This window comes from Lissotriton vulgaris, chromosome 4_1, assembly GCF_964263255.1.
Source record: "Lissotriton vulgaris chromosome 4_1, aLisVul1.2, whole genome shotgun sequence".
Lineage (NCBI taxonomy): Eukaryota > Metazoa > Chordata > Amphibia > Caudata > Salamandridae > Lissotriton > Lissotriton vulgaris.
In genome coordinates this window covers 39,982,591-40,005,636 of record NC_141691.1, presented here as the reverse complement: position 1 = coordinate 40,005,636, position 23,046 = coordinate 39,982,591, and the positions used below count along the sequence as shown (strand labels likewise).

The following is a 23,046-nucleotide window of genomic DNA, read 5'->3' as shown; positions in this document are numbered from 1 at the left end:
CCCAGCATTGCTCCAAAACCCCAAAACCCACCCACAGAAACCTAGAAGCCCCCCAAACAGCACCCCAAAAGACAGGCAAGTGAGCAAAAATGCAAAAACTTTTTCACCTCCCATTTTCTCCAAACCACTTTTAACCGGTATTAGACCTTCACAGCAATGCCCCCAGACCCGTCAACCCAGGCGGTAACAAGTTTAACACCCCCAAACAGGCAAAAAGCAAAAGTACAAAAACGGGGACTTAGAAATATTTTGCCCTACTTCCAAAATCACTCCTTGTGCGCTCTGCTGCTGGGCCCTAACTCCCCTTTGCCACCATGTATTTTCTCCAAACCACTTGCAATCAAAAGTATCCATACCCAGCGTTGCTCCAAGACCCCAAAACCCACCCACAAACACCTGGGCCCCCCCAAACAGCCCCCTGAAAACACTAAAGTGAGCGAAATTCCTGAAAATGAAAAACTTTTTCACCTCCGATTTTATCTGAACCAATTTTATCCGGTATTAGACATTCACATGCCCCCAGACCCATCAACCCAGGCGGAAACAAGTTTAACCCCCCAAACAGCCAAAAAACAAAAACAGAAAAATGGTCACTTAGACAAATGTTTGCTAATTTACCACATCACTCCGTGCGCGCTCTGCAGCTGGGCCCTAACTCCCCTTTGCCACCATGGATTTTCTCCAAACCACTTGCAATCAAAGTATCCATACCCAGCGTTGCTCCAAGACCCCCCATTCACCCCCAAATACCAGGAACCCTTCCAAGCAGGCCCACAAAAACGCTAAAGTGAGCGAAATTCCTGAAAATGGAAAAACTTTTTCACCTCTGATTTGGTCCAAAACACTTGATTCCAATATTAGACCTTCTGAGCTATGCCCCCAGACCCCTGCAGCAACCCGCCCAAAAGCAGAACACCCCCAAACAGGCAAAAAGCAAAAAGGGGCCTACCTTCAATTCAGTCCAAATACGCTGTGCAGCTAGGTCATAACTCCACTTTTCCACCATGGATTTCCTGAAAAACAAATGCAATCAACATTAGACTGCGCCAGCAGTGCTCCAAGACCCCAAAACCCACCCACAAAAACCTGGAAGCCACCCAAACAGCACCCCAAAGACAGGCAAGTGAGCAAAAACAGAAACACTTTTTAACCTCCGATTTGGTCCAAAACAATTGATTCCGATATTATACCTTCCGAGCTATGCCCCCAGACCCCGGAAGCCTCCCGCCCAAAAGCAGAACACCCCCAAACAGGCAAAAAGCAAAATGGGCCTACCTTCAATTCAGTCCAAATACACTCTGGAGTTAGGCCCTAACTCCCCTTTTCCACCATGGATTTCCTGAAAAACAAATGCAATCAACATTAGACTGTGCCAGCAGTGCTCCCAGACCCCAAAACCCCCCCACAGAAACCTAGAAGCCCCCCAAACAGCCCCCCAAAAACATGCAATACTGGTATATTCAAAACATGGAAAATTGCGCTGTTCACAAAACATTGCTGTTTTCAGCACTTCCACTACTTCAATCCTCTTGAAATTCACATGGACATTCACTTGTTCCAGCGATTCACAAGAATCTCAGCAAGGCAGAACAAAATGGAACCACTGCGCTCTTTGAAGAAGAAGAAGAAGAAGAAGAAGGGAGGTCTACGACTAGTTTTCACTTAGTTTTCACCCAAACACACGTGCCCGCAAAACAACCAAAAATTCCAAAATTCTGCCAATTCTGGACCAAGGAACACCAAACCCCCCTAAAACATTGCCAACATCATTATGAACAAGCCAATGTTAGGAATGGGATCTCTGGCCGGCCAGTGCTTGCGCCAAAGTCAGTCAGAGACTACCACTTCCACGTCAGGGCAAGGGAGTTACGCGCCAAGATAACTCCTGCTCACCCCCTTGGTAACGTAGCACGAGCAGTAAGGCTAAACTCGGAGGCAATGTGAGTTAAGTATTTGCGCATGCACCCTCAGCAACAACACCCAAGGCCCACCACAAAGGAAACTCCACACAAGGTTATGTATAAAAATAGCCTTTGTATTACACAAAAACACATTAGATAAAAACACACACTTCACAATGTGCCAACAGGCACAGGCAGAATTTACAGGGGATATGTACAAGACAGGGCCACCTGTACCACTGCCAGGAATCAGCACTTTTATAACTAGAAATACTGTTAGAATTAGCACTTAGAACATAGAGTATAAATCACTTTAGCACACAACTAGTAACTACTGGTTACCGGAAAGTACCACCTACACAACCCTACCCACCTTAGGAGAATATTACGCAGGGAACCAGGACCTTACAGGGAACACCTGTAGTAGGGGAAAACAACCAACTAAATATCACCGTACATTTAGGGGTATAGGCCTAGGAACAAAACACATGATGCATAAACATACATTCAGCTGTGTAAGAACAAGGCATATGATGCATAAAACACATTCAGAGGTGGAGCACAGGAGAACACATGATGCATAAACAACACACTCAGAGGTGTAAGAACAAGGTACATGATGCATCAAAACACATTCAGAGGTGCAGCACAGGAGAATTCACAGAAATTACCTTAGCACAGAACTTACATCAAAGTTCAGGTTGCGCCACTGCACCAAAACCTAAATGTAGCAGCTGGACACTACTTGCTGGGCAGCTGAGGACAGGGACAGAACAGGGCCTAAAGGCTGAGGGAAATGGATAGGGGGAGTCTGGACGAGGAGTATAAAGGAGCATGATTGAGTTGTGGACTTGTGAACCTCAAGAATGCAGACTGAGGCACCTTCAAAGCAATAAGGAATATAAGATGAAGACAGTGCTGCTGATGGACTTGTTGTGATTAGGTGATTAGAGTTTTGTTGTGGTAAAAGTTGCAAAACAAAGAAAGACACACAGGAATAAAAGTGAATAAGGATTAAAAAAAAAGCAAGTAATTTTCAGGGCTCGGTGTCAGGGAAGTAGAGCTCATCGAGTTGGAAGTAGGTCAGGTAACAGAGAAGACCTTCTGTCACCTAAGTCGGTGTCCTCTTCTTCCTGCGTGCATTCACGTACTTTGTAATCTGGTGGTACCAAGTGCTGATTCATCTTGATCAGTGTTAACCTCTCCACATTTTTGGCCGAGAGCCGGGACCTTTTTGAAGTTACAATGGCACCAGCAGCACTGAAAACACGTTCAGAAGACACGCTTGCGAGTGGGCAAGACAAATAATTTAGAGCCAGGTTGGCGATCAGTGGCCATAGAGCCATTTTCCTGTACCAATACAGCAATGGGCTCGTATGAACAAAGACCTGTGTTGGCTCATCCAGATAGGCCTGCACCATCAACTCAAGGTTCTTCACGGTTGCTCCACTTTGCGTACCATCTGTGGCGTTCTCAGCACTGGAACAAACAAACCCTTGATGAGTTAGCCAATCCGCTTCCGACAATATTATGGCTGGGCCTGGTGCAGGTGAGGATGATGATAGGGTTGCTGCTGGTGTCGTTATCGGCTGTGAGGGAAAGTGACTCCCTTCGGCCACAGATTCAGAAGTGGAACTTGACGCTGGATCGCCTGCTGATTCAGTTGGACTTCTGACGGCTCCTTGAATTCTCTGCCAATCTTTTCCGAACCGTCTGGCTGACACAGCTATCCAATGTTTGTACTTTGAAACATCTGCCTCATCAAAAGGAATGAATGCTTTGCTGGCCACTGCCTTTTTGTACCGTGGATCCAGAATAGTGGCACAAATGTAATGTTGTTCTGTATGTATCTTTTGAAGCCTTTCATTGGCAACTAGGCAGCTTAATAAGTTCTCCGCCAACAGATATGCAGCTTGCTTTCCACCATCATCTCTCAACGTTGAAGACACCGCCTTCAGTTGGTGCTCTAGCATGTGCAACAATGGGATAGCTTTGCTCAAAGAACAGTCCTCCCTGCTGACTTCACGCGTGAAGACCTCAAAAGGACGAAGCATGTCTGTCAGGCTTTTAACTAGCTGCCATTCCTCCAACTCTAGCCTCATGTCATTAATAGCAGAACCTACTGTAAAGATATAGTCATTGATTACCATGCACTGCTCAAACAGACGCTCAAGCATGTAAAAGGTTGAATTCCAACGTGTTCCCACCACCTGGATGAGTCATTTGACTGGCACTTTACGTACATGTTGAATGCTCCTAAGCTGCTTCCGGGCCTTAAAAGAATGGCTGAAATATGTGCAGATTCTTCGGCACATAGACAGTAACTTCTTCACTAGGGGTTCAGTTTTCAAGAAATCTTGAACAACCAGGTTTATATAGTGTGCCAAACACTGCACTCTTAAATAGTCACCGTCCTGCATGGCCCTAAATATGTTACTGCCATTATCCGTGGAAACATAACCAACTATGCGATTTCTTGGTTGCAGCCATTCAGAGACCTTACTTTTCAACTCATCCAAAATGTTTTTTGCAGTATGACTTTTCTCCATGGCAAACATGGCTAATGTTGCATGTTTCCGAGAACCTTGAAAAACTGTGTCCAGGTCAGCAATTGCACTTGACTTGTCTCTAACCCCTGCAAAATACCCTGCAAAGAAAAAAAACAGTGTGCAGTGATGCACATGTAATCAAGGGCTTGGCAACTGGTCCACTTGTTTGTTGTCAAGTGGATAGTGTGAACAGCACTCTTCTGCAAAGTTGCCCCAATCACCTCCGGCACATCTTGATGTAGTGCTGGAACCGCAACTCTGGCAAAATAGGACTGGCTGGGAACCTTCCATTTCGGGCAGACTGTTGCCACTAATTCTAGAAACCCCACCGCTTCCACGAAAGAAAAAGGGAGAAGGTCCAGCGCTAGCATTTTAGCCAGCTTTGCATTATACAGACGTACCGTTGGGTGGATGCGTTCAAATGGCGCCTCCGGCCAGAACATTCCGCTAATGGTGGGCTGGATCATTTTACGTGATGATGATGATGATGACCTCTTCAAACCAGTTAGGCCCATTGATGTCGTTTTTCGCATTGGTGTCTCTCCAAGACTCTTAGTGTGCCTCATAGATGTTGCAGGGGTAGAGGGTGTGGGCGATACCACTGCAGTGCTGCTGCCAGGGGTACTGGGTGTACCAGAAAAAATGTCTGTCGCTTCTTCACTTCCCCCCTGCACAATCAGATTCTCGTCATCATCTGATTCAATATCAAGGGATACATTTGAATTTATTTTTCTTTTGGCTTCCTCGATCTTCCTCATGTGTGCTTCCCACTGAATAGGGTGGTGTTGTTTGAGATGACCTCTCTGGCCTCCGGTACCATAGTTGGTACCAAGCTTACCCCGACCAACTAATACTTTACAAATCGAAAAACAACCATGTTTTCCGCCTTTGCGCTAATAGTAAAGCAGTACCAAACTCAGGACGGGTGATGCCTGCCGGTGATGGAGGTGCTACTTTGACTTTCAATGCCAGATGAAGTGGAGGATGGGCGTGGCTGAATTTGTTTCTGTTGTTCACTTACAGCACCACTACTTGAGGTTGAGCTGGATGGAGGTCCATGCCGGTCCGTCTGACTAAAAAAGATGGAAGCTGTAGGTTGTGTTGGTGTTGTGGTTAACACTGGTGGTACCAGTGCCATGCCGCCCATATCCCGCTCAGCAGCCATTCGGGCTAGGGTTAAAATGTCTGTCTGCTGCATGCCCGCTGGGGCTGAAGTGACGACTGTGATGACTGGGTCATTGTCAGACTGTTCATCAGCAGCAGAAGATACCACTTCTTGTTTGCCGTCATCACCCATAAGTGGAAGCTTTGTGGGAGCCTTCCTTTTAGGCTTAGCTACCTTTGTCGGCTCACCATGGGGTGACTCACTCTCAGACTACATTGGTGGGTTCCAATCAACATCAGCATCATCAGAAGGAAGGGGGCTTGAGGAAGTACTTCTAGTATCCTTCCTTGACCTTTTTCTTGCTGGGGATTTGGAAGACAATGGATAATCATCATCAGGAGGAGTGGCTTCCTCGGATACCTCCTCTTGAATAGCAATTTCCTGGTGTGCCCCTACTTATGGAGGAACAAGCATTGTAGGCAGTTGTGCCGCTCCATGAACCTCTAGTCGCCCCTCTCCATGCACCTCTCCATGCGCCTCTCCTTGCGGCTCTCCTTGCAGCTGTACTTTCGCCTCTACTTGCGCCTCTCCTTGCCCATGTACTTGCGCCTGTACTACTTGTACCTGTGTTTGTGGCTGTGGTTGTTGAACACTCGTCAGCTGAGTTACACCTTGCATTGATTGGATGGTACTTTCTTGTGAGGAGCCAATATCACTGGTTGATGGTGATTCAACAACCAAAGTGGCTGCCGCAGCAGCACTCATGGTGGTCTTGGACCTAACTTGGTGTGGTGGCACTGAGCCCAATGAAGCGGAGGTGCTTCTTCCAGCTTGGTCCCCGGCGGACACAGCTGCTGCTGCAGGCATACTTTTTTTTCCCCAAAAAATGGTGTCGGTGGGCACACCAGTCTCCTTGGTAGGTGGTGCCACTTGCTTCTTCTGCTCCTTCTTACTGGCAGTGGCACTGGCGACTGTATTCGCCGAGGCGCTACTGCCAACTTTCTTTGGGGTCATCTTCTTGAGATGTCAGAACAGCAGGCCGCAGTTGCACGAGTTGCAGAGTTGTCTTGTCTGTGGCCACACGTGACGTCACGTGACGTGCTGCACACACCGCTGCAGGACTTCCTCCTGGCACTGGTGGTTCTCTTGTGCACCTAAAATCAATGGAAGCCAGAGGAACATCAGTTATACACCCCAAAAAGTCGAAAAACACTCAAAAATAACCACCATCCCATGCCATCCATGCCCTCAATGATGTTTAAATTCAAGACGCCCCAGAGAAAGACTAGGCCCATGCACCACTGAGTACCCCTGGGCATAATGGTTGAAAGCAAGGCAAACTGGGTGCAGGCCTCAGCACACTGTCTTGCTTAGAAATAGCCCCTCTACCCCCACCACATGGCCAGGCCCTGCCTGTCCAAGGCCTCAAAATGGCTCCTACCCACATGGCCAGGCCCCAACACCACCCCAAAAAGTAAAAAAACACTCAAAAATCACAACAATCCCATGCCATCCATGCCCTCAATGATGTTTAAAATCAAGACACCCCACAGAAAGACTAGGCCCATGCACCACTCACTACACCTGGGCATAATGGTTGAAAGCAAGGCAAACTGGGTGCAGGCCTCAGCACACTGTCTGGCTTAAAAATGTCCCCCTGACCCCCACTGCATGGCCAGTCTCTGCCTGTCCCAGGCCTCAAAATGGCCCCCACCCACATGGCCAGGCCCCAACACCACCCCAAAAAGCCGAAGAAAACTCAAAAATCACCACCATCCCATGCCATCCATGCCCTCAATGATGTTTAAATTCAAGACAACCCATAGAAAGACTAGGCCCATGCACCACTCACTACACCTGGGCATAATGGTTGAAAGCAAGGCAAACTGGGTTCAGGCCTGAGCACACTGCCTGGCTTTAAAATGGCCTTTTGAACCCCACCACATGGCCAGGCCCTGCCTGTCCCAGGCATCAAAATGGCCCCCACCCACCCCACATGGCCAGGCCCCGACACCACCCTAAAAAGTTGAAAAACACTCAAAAATCACCACAATTCCATGCCATCCATGCCCTCAATGATGTTTAAATTCAAGACACCCCAGAGAAAGACTAGGCCCATGCACCACTGAGTCCCCCTGGGCATTATGGTTAAAAGCAAGGCAAACTGGGTACAAGCCTGAGCACACAGCCTGGCTTAAAAATAGCCCCTTAACCCCCACCACATGACCATACCCTGCCTGTACCAGGCCTCAAAATGGCCCCCACCCACATGGCCAGGCCCCAACACCACCCCAAAAAGTCGAAAACAATCCAAAATCACCACAATCCCATGCCATCTATGCCCTCAATAATGTTTAAATTCAAGACACCCCACAGAAAGACTAGGCCCATGCACCACTGAGTACCCCTGGGCATTATGGATGAAAGCAAGGCAAACTGGGTGCAGGCCTGAGCACACAGCCTGGCTTAAAAATAGCTCCTTGACCCCCACCACATTGCCATACCCTGCCTGTACCAGGCCTCAAAATGGCCTCCACCCACATGGCCAGGCCCCAACACCACCCAAAAAGTCGAAAGCATTCAAAAATCATCACAATCCCATGCCAACTATGCCCTCAATGATGTTTAAATTCAAGATACCCCACAGAAAGACTAGGCCCATGCACCACTCACTACACCTGGGCCTACTGGCTAGTGAGGCTTACAGGCACCCCAACATTTGAAAAAAAACAACATATAACAGTGAGCTAAAATTCCATGACATAAATGAGAATTAAGTTAAAAAAAACAAATCACAGAAACAGTTGTATCATGCACCCATGACTAACCCTGGGCCTACTGGATACTGTGGCTACCCACCACAATATATATTTTGTTAAAGTTGTGAACACATTTTAGAACTGTAGTTGCCTCAACTGCAATGCCCCAAACAAACAACACCAACTTACTTGTAAAATCTCAAGTCCAAAAGTGATCCAAACTCCAAAGTCCAAAAAGTCCTCAAATACAAATCCAGCAGCAGTCACAGAAAGTAATCCTTCCAGCTCTACAGCCAAATGAAAAGTGATCAGTACATGCACAAAGCACTGGGAGGAGCCTGCTGGATAGGAACAGGAAGTTGGAGACTCTGAGGCACTTCCTTCCTCCCACCCCTCCCAAAAAATGGACTCCTGCACCAAAAAGTGCAGTCAAATATCAATCTGAGGAGTTATTCTGATCAAAATCATCATTTTCACAAGGTTCATGCTTCCTGCGGTGGATTTCTTGTGCAGAATTGCAATTTTTGCAATTTGGGGAACGCAAGCTGTTCGAATCTCCTGTTGGAAGTCAGCTGCGCGACGTCGCGGGCTTTTATGATGTACTCGCATTGTCAAACTCTCGTCGTGCAAGATGGCAAGCCGCGATAACGTAATTGCGCTCGAAAAACTCTAGCACGATCACGCAGCAAGATCGAAAATGGGGCCGCACACGCAAAACCTGAAGAAAAACAACTCGGCAGACTCAGAATCACGGTAAGACAACGCCACACGCACGATATTGTATTTTTCAAGCGCGACCAAGCAAAATAATTCGTAGCTTGTGAATTTGCAGATTATTGGGTGAATTCGTGCAATTCGCGGATAGCGAAATCATCAAAAATCCGCGAATTCGCCCGCGGAATGGATTTTTCGCCCACGCTTACTGTAAACCATACACAGAGCTTTAAAGGAGACCCTTTCCCTAATGATCAGCCAGTGTAGCTCTCTCAGAGCCAAGGTAGTAGAGTAGCTCCGTGGCCTACCATGGGCCAGGCTGGCTGCTGCAGACTGGATTCTTTGCAGTCCCTGGAAAATGTACACAGGTGCCCCCAGATATAGGGAATTGCAATAATCCAGCCTGCTACCAACTATGCTACTTACCACCAGAGAGCATGCCTCTTTAGGTAGTAAAGGTAGTATTTTCCGTAGCATGCAAATGAGGGCAAAGCATACGCTAGCGGTCTTATGAGCCTGTGATTCCATCTGAAGGTCATCAACAAACAACACCCCAAGATTACGAACTTTCCTGACTGGGTTTAAAGGTTCCTCTTCTGGTGATAGTCTGAAGTCAAATGGAAATTGTCTGGACATCCTACTTGCAGAGCAGTACACTACCTCAGTCTTTCCTTTGTTAAATTGCAATGAGTTCCTTCTGAGCCAGTCAGTTGTCTGCCGCATGCATTGCTGGAACGTGTCCATAGATAATGCATGGTCCCCTTCCAAGGAAAAGACCATTTGCGTGTCGTTGGCATAATTGACTAGACAGACTCCAGATGACTTTATGATGGAAAGCAGGGGTTACAAATAGACATTAAATAGGATAGGGCTGATCGCAGATCCCTGTGGCACCCCATGGGTGACTAAATTATTACCAGAGGACAATGGTAATAAGGTTACCACCTGCTGTCGGCCTTCTAGATAGGATTGAAGCCATTGCAGTGCCCGGCTTTTCACTCCTATATTCTTCAATCTTTCCGCTAGTATTGGATGGTTCACAGTGTCGAATGCGGCTGACATATCGATATGCACTAAAACAGTGACATTCCTGTTGTCGGCTCGCAGACGCAGATTATCCAGCATAGTGGCTAAAGCCATCTCAGTCCCTTGCCCAGGGCGAAAGCCAAACTAGTCTTTATCTAGTAAATGATTCTCTTCCAGGAAGCATGACAGACACATACTAACTGCTTTCTCTAGAATCTTCACCGGATAGGGAAGGAGAGAGATGGGCCTAAAATTTGCCAAGGAAGGCTTTTTAATCAGTGGGGTCACCACCGCCAAATTCCAGCATTCCGGGACCCTTCTTTCTTCCAGAGACTGTTTGCATATCTACCTCAGCCATGGAAAGCTATTTCACCCAAACAATTTCCACATTTTATGGGGGAGAGGATCAAGGGGGGAGCCAGAGGATACATTATCTCCCAAGCTGTCAAAAGCTGCTTCTGTTAAAGCCTGATAGTTATCCAGGAATACAGGCTGTTTGCAATCTTATCCTGAAAATGTAAATCAGTTTTATCACATAAGTTTTGGGATACTGCCACTTTATTTTACATGCATATAGGGGAGGAGAGGTCCTTGATAATTTTGAAAAGTTCTTAGGCGCATGTATAATCGAGCTGGCATAGAAATCTGCCTTAGCCATGAGGATTTCCGCTTTATATTGCAGTTGTATCCGTCTGAGATCTTTCTTATCTTCCTCACCATAACATTTTCGCCATTTCTTTTCCGCCTTCTTGCGGAGCACGCAGAGTTGTATCAGCTCCTCATTAAGGTGGCTCGGTCTGTACCATCTCTGCTAGTGCACCATCCTCTCTCCAGTTGATTACAGCTGTGTTTCATTGTCCTGATTTGTAGTGTATACCAGCTGGCTTGCTTGGTGGATCTGCCATGTTTAATTGGAGTGGTTACATCAGCAGTGTTAGTGATCCAGGTGATGAAGTTCTGGGCCACTTGTTTCAGGTTTGTTGTGGGGTGGGCTGGGTGGTGTTGACCGCATCCTTCCATTGGGTGTGTGCCACTTTGTTCCAGCTGTGGGCAGATAATTTGGGAGGCTGCTGGTAGTGCCCAGTGATTCTGCGATGGTTACATAGATGATGGAGTTGTCAGTCTACGTGAGTTCCGTGGCATGGATATATTGAGCATGAAGATTGGGTGCAGTGTTGGTCTTGCTCTCTGTGTGGAGTCTGTGACCAGCTGGGCGAGGCTGATGTTGTCCATGCATTCCAGGAGGTTGGCAAAATTAGTGTCTGTGATGTCGTCCAGGGGGAAGTTGAGGTCTTTGAGGAAGATGCAGTGCTTGGACTCAAGGGCAAGTGGGGCAATGAAGTGTGTGATGGCATCACAGAGGTGAGTGTGTGAACCCTGAGGGTCTGTAGGCAAGGGTGACCTTGAAGCTTGTTCTGTCATCGGTGTGGAGTCAGAAAGTAAGGTGTTCCATGATCAGTTTGGTTTCATCTTCGGTGGTGGTGCAGCAGATAGTGTGTTGTGGATGATGGCGATTCCACTGCATGTTTGTTGGTGTGGACCCTGTGTATCATCCTATTGCTTTGTTCATTGCAGTGGTGATGTCCATGGTTGGAGGAGGGGGGTAGCCAGGTCTTTGTGATGTAGAGCATGCCAGGGTGAGGTAGGAGATGGTGTCCCAGGCTTTGGTTGCATGCTTTCAGAGAGATCAACCGTTGAGCAAGAGGCATCAGAGTGTTACTAGGGTGTTCTCGGTCAGCGAAGTGGAAGTGAGGAGGGAAGCTGTGAGGAAAGGTGGTCCTGAGTTGCAGGTAAAGTGACAGAGGTGACAGGTGAACAGTCCTGCTGTAGAGTGCAGAGATGAGAGGCAGCAGTTGATGTGGCATCAGGGGTCCAGGGCTCAGAGTTCTGCAGTAGGGTACCAGTGGGTGACTGGAGGTCTAGAGTTCCTGGCACTGTGCACAAGTACAGATGGACACAGACAGGCTTGAATTTGGCGTACCTTCATTGTGGCTTCCATTAAGTAGGTCCTGTGAGGAAGGAGGTGAGCTATAAGTGGGAGGCGGTGGGAAAAAATTACTGTTGGTTGGAAGAGCAGGTGGCAATGGGAAAGAAAAAGTACAAGACACAACAAGGCTAATGACCAACAGTGAGAAACAATGAGGAATCAGGTACAATCACAGGAACAAAAAACCAGGCACAATGTAATGGACCAAAAAAAAGTGCAGGGCTGTACCAGAGAAAAGGTGCTAATCTTGAGGGCAGTGACGAGCTGGCACGCGGTAAGTTGTTCTAATGTTTGACACAAAGAGATGATGGAAGTAGGTTTTTCCCTTGTGACAAAACTACAGATAGCCATTGTATTTTGAGTTCCCTTGATGCAGATAATTACCTGTGGTTATACCAGATCCGCCTCTCTCCTGGAATAGAACAGTTGTACCCTATCATACATGAACTGGTGGTTCAATCTTTGTCAGAGGCGGAGCAAGACATGCTTGAGTCTCCACTTAATTTAGATCCAGGCAGGCATAACTGTATTTCCATCGGGCCTGGGGCAGATTTATCATAAAGTCATGGAACATAGTGCAGCAAGGCAGCTTGCTGTGCTACGCTTGTGACAGGGAGAGAGCAGGAACGCTCCATACCAACTAAGATGTAACACATTCTTGCTTTCTGCTTGTGCTGGCACACTGAGTGCTGCCTAGTACCAACACAGGCACCCATGCAACATGGTGCAAGGGTATCTACATTACAGGCAATATTGTTTTTGTAAAGGAAGGTATACCTTCCAGCACAAAAATAATTCTCCCGTAACCCCTTGTATTGCATATATTGCATTGTGTGATGCAATGGCAATACAAGGGCTTTGTAAATGGGGTCCCAGTTGCTAAGGGATTCCCCTGTGAGTTATTCAAAATGTTCTCTTCCCTGCTGGCTCCCCATCTATTAAATGTTTTCAATAAGGTTGAATGCATGAGCTGCCTGCTGGATGATCTCCAGTATGTGATTGTCACCATAATAGTTAAATACAATAACATTGGGTGATTTTGCCTCGTCTGGGATGATTTTCCTGCATAATGTACAAAATGTTTGCTTTGATCGTTGTCACTAGACTGGCTACTGTCCTAGAGTTCTTGATGTGATGGAACCAAAGAAGATTTACCCATGGTAGAAGTATAAGACACTGTTTACGCAGGGTTTAGATGGCCTTGGCAAAACTGGAGGACCTGTGAGGCCCGGTAACATTACTTGTGAATGACTGCGAAAGGCCTTTCATACAGTACATTTGTCATTACTGATTCAGCTGCTTGACAGAATGAATGTGTTGGCATTGATTTCCACCTCTCCTGTCAGCCCTATATGAGGTCCCTTGAGCCAGAGTTAATATAGTCCTTCCCATATCTTTCCAAATGAACCCAAGACCCATCAGTGAAGTCTCTTGTTCCCTCTATTTGTCTTACCGATTGGGCCATTAGCAAAGAGGCTTAGATGAGACGCACAGGTAACAGGTTTTTATGTTTGACACACATTTTGCATTTGTGATGCCTGGATTGGTTTTCGCAGAAATACCAACATTGCTGAAACAGAACACTTCTCTTATCACACTGCCTTGGGATTTGGTGCAAGGCTTCTCGCTAGCATAATACAAATGTGTTTTAGTATTACATCCATATGGAGATACAGCTATCTGTAGAACACTAACAATGGTTGCTTGATTACAAACTCAGCTGTAGGCAAGGATGGCATTTTCGATATGTAGCTTTTTGTTTTCTAACATGAGCGGAGGAGACACTTCTGCTGATCTCAAAAGGTTCCTGTATGCTGAAACTTGTTCCGAGCAGCTGCCTGACAACTCTATGAGGGATGTCCAGTTTGTAACCAAGATGGGGTTCTAAACTCTTACTCACGAGGTAAAAGGGGTTAGGTCATCCATAAGGGGTTTTCTTGGCAGAACAAACATTCACACCCTAGATACATACAGTTAGGTTCTTGGGACTATGCTTGATTATTATAATCCTTTATATGTATGCATATAAATTGTCTCAAGAAGATAATACCATTTTTTGTTCTAATTTCTGTGTTGATACTTATTATAACTTATATCTGCTTATGTCTATTAATAGTCACAAGCCATATATTCTACACATTAATCAAACAGGATCAATAAACCTTGAGAACTCCTCTTTGTGAATTATTTGCATATTTCTCTGAGTGAAAGTTGTAAATCTGTCTTGATGGAACAGACTTGTCATGTTCAGGTTTGGGTGGGCTGGCAGTGGCACTGTGAGCTAGCTGGTACAAGAATCAGTCTAGCATCATCCAATGTTTATGTTGTCTCCAAATGCAGTTTCTACTAATTGGTGGAAACTGCACAACATGGTGCCGCCAATGTTGGTTGTTTTCTTATTTTGTAGGGTTTAACTGAGTAGTTCCCTTGTTCTTCCTCAGATATCCCTATACACCATTTAAACCTGAGATGTCTTTGATGGTAGGGAACATCCTCCTCTGTTGAGTAGGTATAATCTATGTAATGGCTGTTGGTAAATTCAAGCTTGAAAGGATATTGTTCCCACTTTGTTAGCTGAATTCCGTAAATTAATTTTTTATAAAACTTGGCACAGAACATTTTTTTAAGAACTGCAGACATGCAGCCACTCACAAAGTACTTCAACATGGCCTTACACTAGATGGTGGGGTTGTTACTGTTGTGGTAGTGGCACATGAGGCATTTTGGATAGTGGCATTTACTCATGCGTTAAAGACCCTGAGGTAGATGATGCTACTTGGCTATTCCATGAAAATAAAGTAGGTGAAATGAGGAACCATAATGCCCTCTAACTTACCAAGAACATAATAATTGGTTTAAAGGCACCCTACCCCATAGTAATACAATGAGGGGGCAACATGGCAAGTACACGAAGGATACACATCATATGCAAATGATGACTGTCTGATCTCAGGCCAGATACTGGGATTATATAATAGTCTAGCTCCAATACATAGAAGTCATGCAGAATTCATGATGCAGACATCGACACTCGCTCCTTTGGGGGCTTTTCAAGTGGTGGAACCACAATTAGCTTAACAAGGTATTAGCTCTCAAACTTAAATGCATCCAGAAGAGAAGACATTTGATTTTGAATCACACAGAACATGTATCAGCTGTGAAGCAGTATTTCCACCTACAGGCCAGCAGAAGCATATCATACTGACAATTTTCTTGCCAATGGGAATGGCTCCCCCAGTTGAGGGGTACAGTCTTCGCTGAAGCATATACCAAAACACATGGTATCCCTTCTAGGTGGTTCTACTTGAGCTTTTAAAACAGGTACAGAATGAACACTGGGTAGCACTTGCCCTGGACTTAGGGATGAAACTAATGGGCAAGTTTGCTGCAGTAGCCGCCATAATGTTGAGTAACATAAAAGGAGAAGTGGCAGTGTTAGCTATACGCCAACCTTTTGGGATTTGTCTCCTGCTCAACAGGTATGACAATCACACAAAATTATCAAAAAAACCTATGCTACAGTGGGTAGAAATAATTTGGGAGCCAAACTTGAAAAACCACAGGTAAAGACTAATTCCAAAAAGGATAACTCTAAGCAAGCACCCGACTCTTCTACAAAGAGGAAGTGGGATAATAAGAAAAAAAAAGACAAAACAAAACCATGGATGGGCACCCTACACAGGAAATTGCCGGAAAACATTACAACTTATGTAACCGTGATATTGTGCAACCACCTGACAGGTATCAGGACACTGATACACGTTCCCCTCGTTCCTTTAAGGAGGCATTCAACAGACGTTTGAAGAGAGGATGATGGTCAGAACAGATATTGGAAGAACACATAAAACAATGAAAGGACCCATAACGCTCATCTGAATACTTAATCAAAAAGAAGATACACCCAAAATATATCTTTGAGAACTATGCATCTGAAAGGGAGTGGGCATTGACAATGTTAGACAGCACGGCAGAAGTGACAATAGTTTTCTAAACCTGATCAATGACTCTGAAAAGGTTACAATACACATCAAGATATCTAAATTCCTTATTTCATTGAACAGGTAAAATGCTTCTTTGACCTTGAGCATACAGACTTTGCTGTGGTCACCCGATTGGTGGCCATGGGATCTTGGTGCCCCCCGTGCCTAAGGTAGCTGTAAAAAGTAATCTGGGTGTTCGTCTTGATCAAGCATTGACTATGAAGGACAATGTAACCTACACAGTCGGTTCCTATTTCCATGTGCTCAATCTGTTGATATGAGTTTTCCCTCTTCTTCCTGACTCCACACGGAAAACTCTCATCCAGACATTAGCATTAAGCAGACTGGATTACTGCAACGCCCTGCTGTTCTCAGCTCATGAATCTTCGCTGGACCAGTTGCACAAAACATCTTGTTTAGTCCTAAATGTCACTCATAGAGCTGCCTCCCTTCCACTTCTCCAACAGCTACATTGGCTTCCAGTACGCAAACGCATTAAGTTCAAAATGTGTGGCACCGTCCACAAAGCTATATATAGGAGAGGCCCTGCTTACCTGGCTACAAATTTTAAGCTCTATACCCCTATCATGGATATTCCCCCTGGATCTAAATCCCTTCTTGTAGTTCCTTGGATACCTCCCTTCTTGCATTGGAATCAGCTCCCAATCCTACTAAGGCGTTGTCCAGATCATCTTCAATTTAGAAGGCCTATTAAAACTGTTCTTTTTTAAAACTTGCATTGTGTTACTTTTCTTCTTATGTCCGCAGCACAGAGATACCCCTTCAGGGATGATTCAGGTGCTCTACAAACATCATAAATAAATAAATGAATGAATAAATAAATACATAAATAAATATGCGTTGGACACAAGAACACACAGAGATTTTACATGCTGTACAAGCTGACATGATTGTTTCCAAATACTTATACACACATTTGAAGACTAAAAACCTGGTTATCTAAGTAATCGTGGGTATCTAGGATACACACATGCCACGTTCAGTGAGGGTGACACAGTACCAATTGCATATAAATCACATCTCTCAAGAAATACTGAAATGTTGGTCAGACTACTGTGATGAGGGAGTGTGCACTGTCTCAAGGGAAACAAACCATGGTTGTGACCCCAGTACCAACTTTAGAGTTGGTCACCAGAGCTAGTGTTCCAAATGCAAAAGCTCTACATCCAAGATGGCTACAATGGGCAAACTCCTTCACTGCAACAGACGTTGACTGAAGATTTGACTCTACATGACAAACAGAAGCATTTCTCCAGTATAAGCAAGAGTATCCTCTGCCTAATGAAATAATGCTTCTTGAACGCGGTGCCTACTTTATTTAATATGATGGTTCTGTACAGCCTGCCATATGGACAAAACAGCAATATCCTGCTGCATTCACCATCGTGAAAGGAAGAATGAACAATGAAGAATTCCATCCTGAAAAAACCCACATAAAGTTACTGGGTGATTGCACGGCACAGTAGGCAGAGCGTATGGCTCTAGTTCTGGGGCTACAGAATACGAATGCTGGATTCCCCATACTTATGTGATTTGTATTATTGTGGACAGTCATATAATGAAAATCTTCATTATTAAAGTCAGAATGGATTCAGGGATTTGAAATGCTCCACAGTAAATCCCAAGTTGCTTTGGGAACAGGTGCAAAGCTGAAAGAAAACTTGCCATGGTCTCTTGTCATTCATAGATTGAGTCATCAACTTGTTGGCTTACACATTGCAGTTAATTCACTGGCTGATGAGGCTGCATTGGTTCCACCACCATAGTTGCTACAAACACTCATTCCAGTTTGAGAATAGACAGAGTCATCATGTTGGCTGTCAATGAAGCATTAACATCACATACCTGCCAAAAGGCTTTCCACTCAACTACAAATTAGATGCATACAGCATACTGCATGCTCAAATTCCAGGAGTGGGGAACAGAGTAATAGCAAACAATGATCACCGACTAGGATTTATACTGGGTGCATGTGAGGGTCTGGCATTGGCCCATATAAGGGTTACTGCTGCAATCTATCTCTTCCAGCAACACTATTGGTGGCCAGGTCTTTACAAACAGACCAAGAACTTTGCTCTAACATGTGACATCTGCCATCAGATAAAGGGCTCCACCATAGTGCGCCTACCCCAGACACCTCTATACAATTAATATACAATATATACAATCAATTAATATCTGCAAAGTGTTGTACGGTTAGGGCTTCCCTCCTTCAGAATCAAGGAGTTCTTTTCATCAAAACAACAATCAGAAAACAACGTTCCTAACCTATTAGAGAAATATCTCCTTTCCCTTAATTTCCATTTTTCTCACAATATAGGAGACAGCAATTCAAACAAAAGTACACAGGCATTTCATGGATCAAATCCATAAAAACAGACACCTGATTAAAAATATAAGCAGGGAGAATACATTAGACAATCACATATTTCTTTTTGATCACTAATCGATTATAGTTATTGGACACAGTGTACAGTATTATCAAATCAATAAAATGTACTATGTCACTCAATGCCAGAATGATTCAATACTAAAAAATTAGCATTGACACATTTCAGTGGATTCCCACTGTTCGCAACCACCCTCAGGATAAATAGATGTCTCCCACCATTCAAAAGTATATTTGTTTTTCACAATAGTTGAGGCTCATTCCTTTTGCCCCTTTTGTGCTCATTCTGGGTCAGCCCAGAATGGGCATGATAACCCCCACCCCAAAAACAATTACCACAGTCTTACTGTAGCTCCCTGGAGGCATATTGGGGCAATAGCTGCTTATCTGCATAGCTGCTTATCTGCCCCAATATGCTTATCTGCCCCCCCCCCCCCCCGGGGGCAGAAAGCTCCATAGGCTTCAGGATTTTTTAATTCAGAGGTGAGGTCAGCCCAGAATAGGCCTGCCAATGCCCACATCTCCCCCCAAAAATGCTCCAGTTTTCTGCCCCCTGGGGTCAAATGGGGCAGTGGCTTCTGATCTGCCCTTGGGTGGCAGAAAGCCCACTAGACACCAGAGGTTACGCTGGCTTTTTTATGTGACTCTCCATAATGACACACCAATGCCTCCACCTTTACACAAAATAGCCACAGTCTTTATGCCCCCCTTGGGGTCACATAGGGGCAACTCCCTACAATTACCTCCCCCAGCGCATCAGAAAGCCCTCTAGGCACAAACCTGTTTTTAGCAATGTGCCTACCTGTGGATTTGTTGGCCCTAATGTAGCCGGCACATAGGGAAACCTAGCAAAGCTTTAAACGTTTTAAAACTAGACACAAAGGGGAATCCAGGATGGAGTGAGTTATGTGCCTCTCACTAGGTTGTGTTACCCAGAGTCCCTTGCAAACCTCAAACTTAATTTAAAATTCAACACATTTTCCTCATATCTCTGTGATGCAAAGTTCTGGGATCTGCGTGGATCTACAAAATTCTACCCACTACGCATTCCCCCAAGTCTTCTGAGAACAATGGTATAACACTTGTGTGGATAGGCCTATTGGCCGTGACAGGAAACGGCCCAAAACACAACATGGACACTGCACATTTTCACAGTGAAAACTGACCCTTTTTTGCAAAGTAACTAGCTGTAGTTTTTGAACCCTAGCTCTGCCGGCACCTAGAGAAACCAAGCAATCCTTATGTTTTTAAAAACTAGACACCCAGGGGAATCTAGGAATGGGTGAATTGTCTGGCTCTCTCTAGGTTCTGTTACCCAAACTCACTTGCAAACCTTAGAATTTGTCAAAAAAACTAATTTTCCTCACATTTCTGTGGTGGAACGTTGTGGAATTTGCGTGGATCCACAAAATTCCACCTACCCCACATTCCCCAAAGTCTTCTGAGAAAAATGTACCTCACTTATGTGGGTCGGTCAAGTACACACGACAGGCTAGGACCCAAAACCTATTGAGGCAACATAAAAATTACCTATCACAAAACAACCTGGTTTTGCAAGGGGGATCCCATGAGTTTTTGTCCCCTGGCTCGGCGGCCATCTAGGTAAATCTACCAAACCCATACATTTCTGAAATGAGTCCAGCAAGGTATGGCTACATCTACTGGACCTTACTGGTTGTGGGTATATATAGTAGGGGTGGGAGGAATTTGCGGAATCGCATTAAGCAAATCTCTGCGAAACACTAAATTACCCAATTTACCCAAATTGCGCGAGTGGAATGGAATTTACAGCCCAGGCCTACCATATTGGACTTGTAGGTTCACCAAGAACCCGACGAGCCCAGAGCCAATAACCTCCTCCCTCGGGCTATGCAAATGGATGGAGGGGGGCCATGCGGCCCCTCTCCCGGAGCCTCTCCCTTGATGGTCCTGGGGACTGCCACCCCCCAGGGTATGGCTATGGCAGGGCAGGAGCATGGCTCTTGCCCTGCAGTAGCAAACTCTGCTTTGCTTCTTTGAAGCAAGAGCAGGAAAAGGCTTGGGTCCGTCGCTCCCAAGACTGGACCACCTCAATATTGAAATAAGCAAACAGGAAGTCCGAGGGGGTTATTTTGATTACAGTTGTGATAAACCTTAGACCATTAATTCCAAAGTTTTTAAGCTTTATTTCTCTTATTTTTGATATTTCAACAAAGCTATTCTTAAATCAATAGAGCAGAAACACCACATTAGTAAATCACACAATTCAAAAATGTTTGAAATAGAGCTATATACAACATTTACATAGTGCAAAAATAATTGTGAGAAAAAATAATAATATATGGAACGTTTTTGCAAACAAATAATAACAACAAATCAATAATCCCAAGACAAACATCAATAACTCATGTGTACCAGTCTGAAATAAAACAGTCCTACATTTATATTAACACCAGACGGACAGTTACTCATTTTCGAGCTGTCCCACATGTCACATACATTTGATGCTTCGAACACAATATAAGATTTGAAGCAACGTTTCTGGACATCAGTTCCTGTGGAACAACTCTACACCACAATTAAGAGCCAAAATACTAAGTCCAAGTCCTTAAGAGAATCCCGGATTTGTTAGGGATTCGAAACATGTTGGCTTTGAGCATGGGAGACTGCTGATGGGGTGTGTCATGAGGAATGTCAAAAAATGTTTCCCTCAGCAGCTTCTGACAATACCCACCAGTAGGTTAGGTATCCCCATCCTCTCACAGGCAGGACAGGAAACATGTCTTTCAGCAATTTCACATCTAATTCCCAAAAGCAAAACTGATGCCAGATTGTTTAGGGTAGAAATGCACAGCATTTGTATTGTCCGAAGGTTCATAAACCAGATATTGGTCCAGAGAAATGTGTGAGACAAAGTGGGGAGTACTGGCCAAATGGCTGGCCATCTTGAATATGATCGTCTTCCCATTACAAAACATGTGTCAATCAACAATTAAACACATGTTAATCATGTTGTATCTCTTTACTTTTAGTGAAACATGGACTGAGAAGGAATGCATGTTGAAAAGAAAAGTCCAAAGAGTACTCAAACATGATGTTACGAGCAGTAACCCACTGTCTCCCGTCATCCACCTCCAGGCTGACTGTCTGCTTTTGGCACACTGTTTGGAGCACTTTGTCGCAGACAAGAAGTCCTTCTGCGAAGCTCTGAAAAATGTCTCCTCGCTATTAAAGACTGGAGGTTATCTAATAATGAGTGCAATGCTGGAAACAACATTTTACATGTGTGGCAACTTCAAGTTTCCTATTTTCTACATGGATGAGGATTTTCTGAAGGATGCACTCATTGAGGCTGGTTATGACATCCAGGAAGAGTACATTTATCTTCGGAAAACAGAAAGTTTGTATGATGTCACAGATTATAAATATTTTGTTATTTTAAAAGCACATAAAACAAGATAAATCTACTCTTCAAATAAAAAATAAAAAAATGTTTCAGAGGCAAACTGGTGGAAGAGTGAGATTAGACGAACATTACATTCCTTCTTTTCCATGATGTCTTTATTATTTCTTCAAATTATAGTCAGTTGTTGCCAGCAAATGTAACATCATGCCGAGCATGCATGAGTTGTAGTAGTAGTGATTAGTTGATGAATAAATGTGAGTAGTTGTAGTAGTAGTGCGTAATTAATGTATAAATGTGAGTAATAATAGTGAGCAGTTGGTCCATACATGCAAGTAGTTGTAGCAGCAGTGAGTAGTTCATGCATAAATTTGAGTAGTTGTAGCAGTGAGGAATTGAAGCATACATGTTAGTAGTTGTAGTAGTAGTGAGTAGTTGATGCATAAAAGTATTTGTAGTAACAATGAGTAGTTGATGCATCAATCAAGTCAATAAACAGCAATGTTATACAACTTCCTAGGTATGTCGTTCTTGTTGAAAACTCTTTACATTGAATGCTGTATTTTTAATGATAAAACCGACAATCTCGATCCTCATTCTGAGAACTGAAGCCATGAACTAGAGGCCTTACTTAAAAAGTCCAATGTACAGGATAGATGAGTCAGTAGTCATTATAAACTTTATTCAATATTTTTTTGCTCAGATCATAAAAGTACATAAAAGTTGATAAAACAGGACAATAAAACCACAACCGATCACAATTCTTTTCATAGTCAATCCCCACTTGATGAGATTTACAATGGATTACCATATGGTACACATTTAAGGAAATACATTAGGTTAAAAATTACTAGGTATATGGTTCTATAAATATCTATATTTTTAAAAAGAGTAATAAAAACAGTGAACAAGTAAAAGATTCTCATAATTAATTTGTCGGCCTCATATCTCCTTTTACGCATGCATGCCTATAAAAAAGAGTCAACTGCAACCCAGACAAACGGGTTCGGGAGTAATTTAAAAAAAATATAATGCAGCCTGGCATTGACGGAAATTGTGTCTCTTTAGAGTTATTATTATTATTATTATTATTATTAAAGGCATTTATAGCGCGCTCTGTTACTAAAAAATAGTATCCTGGCGCGGTAAAGGCGGAGCAGACTGGGAGAGGACAAATATTAAGAAACATAACAGAGAAAAATTAGACTTTAATATTAAAAAGGTGAGTTTTTA

At 44.2% G+C, this 23,046-nt stretch overlaps 1 protein-coding gene across 1 annotated transcript in view; it reads left to right on the top strand.

The window, feature by feature from the left end:
• LOC147718308 (nicotinamide N-methyltransferase-like) overlaps positions 1–22,325 on the top strand; it is a 69,383-nt gene extending 47,058 nt beyond the window's left edge. The window contains exon 3 of the mRNA XM_086966690.1: positions 21,443–22,325. Coding sequence (XP_086822816.1) covers positions 21,443–21,872 — 430 coding nt within the window. The 3' untranslated portion in view covers positions 21,873–22,325. The remainder of the gene's footprint in view (positions 1–21,442) is intronic.
• Positions 22,326–23,046: the final 721 nt, after the last annotated feature.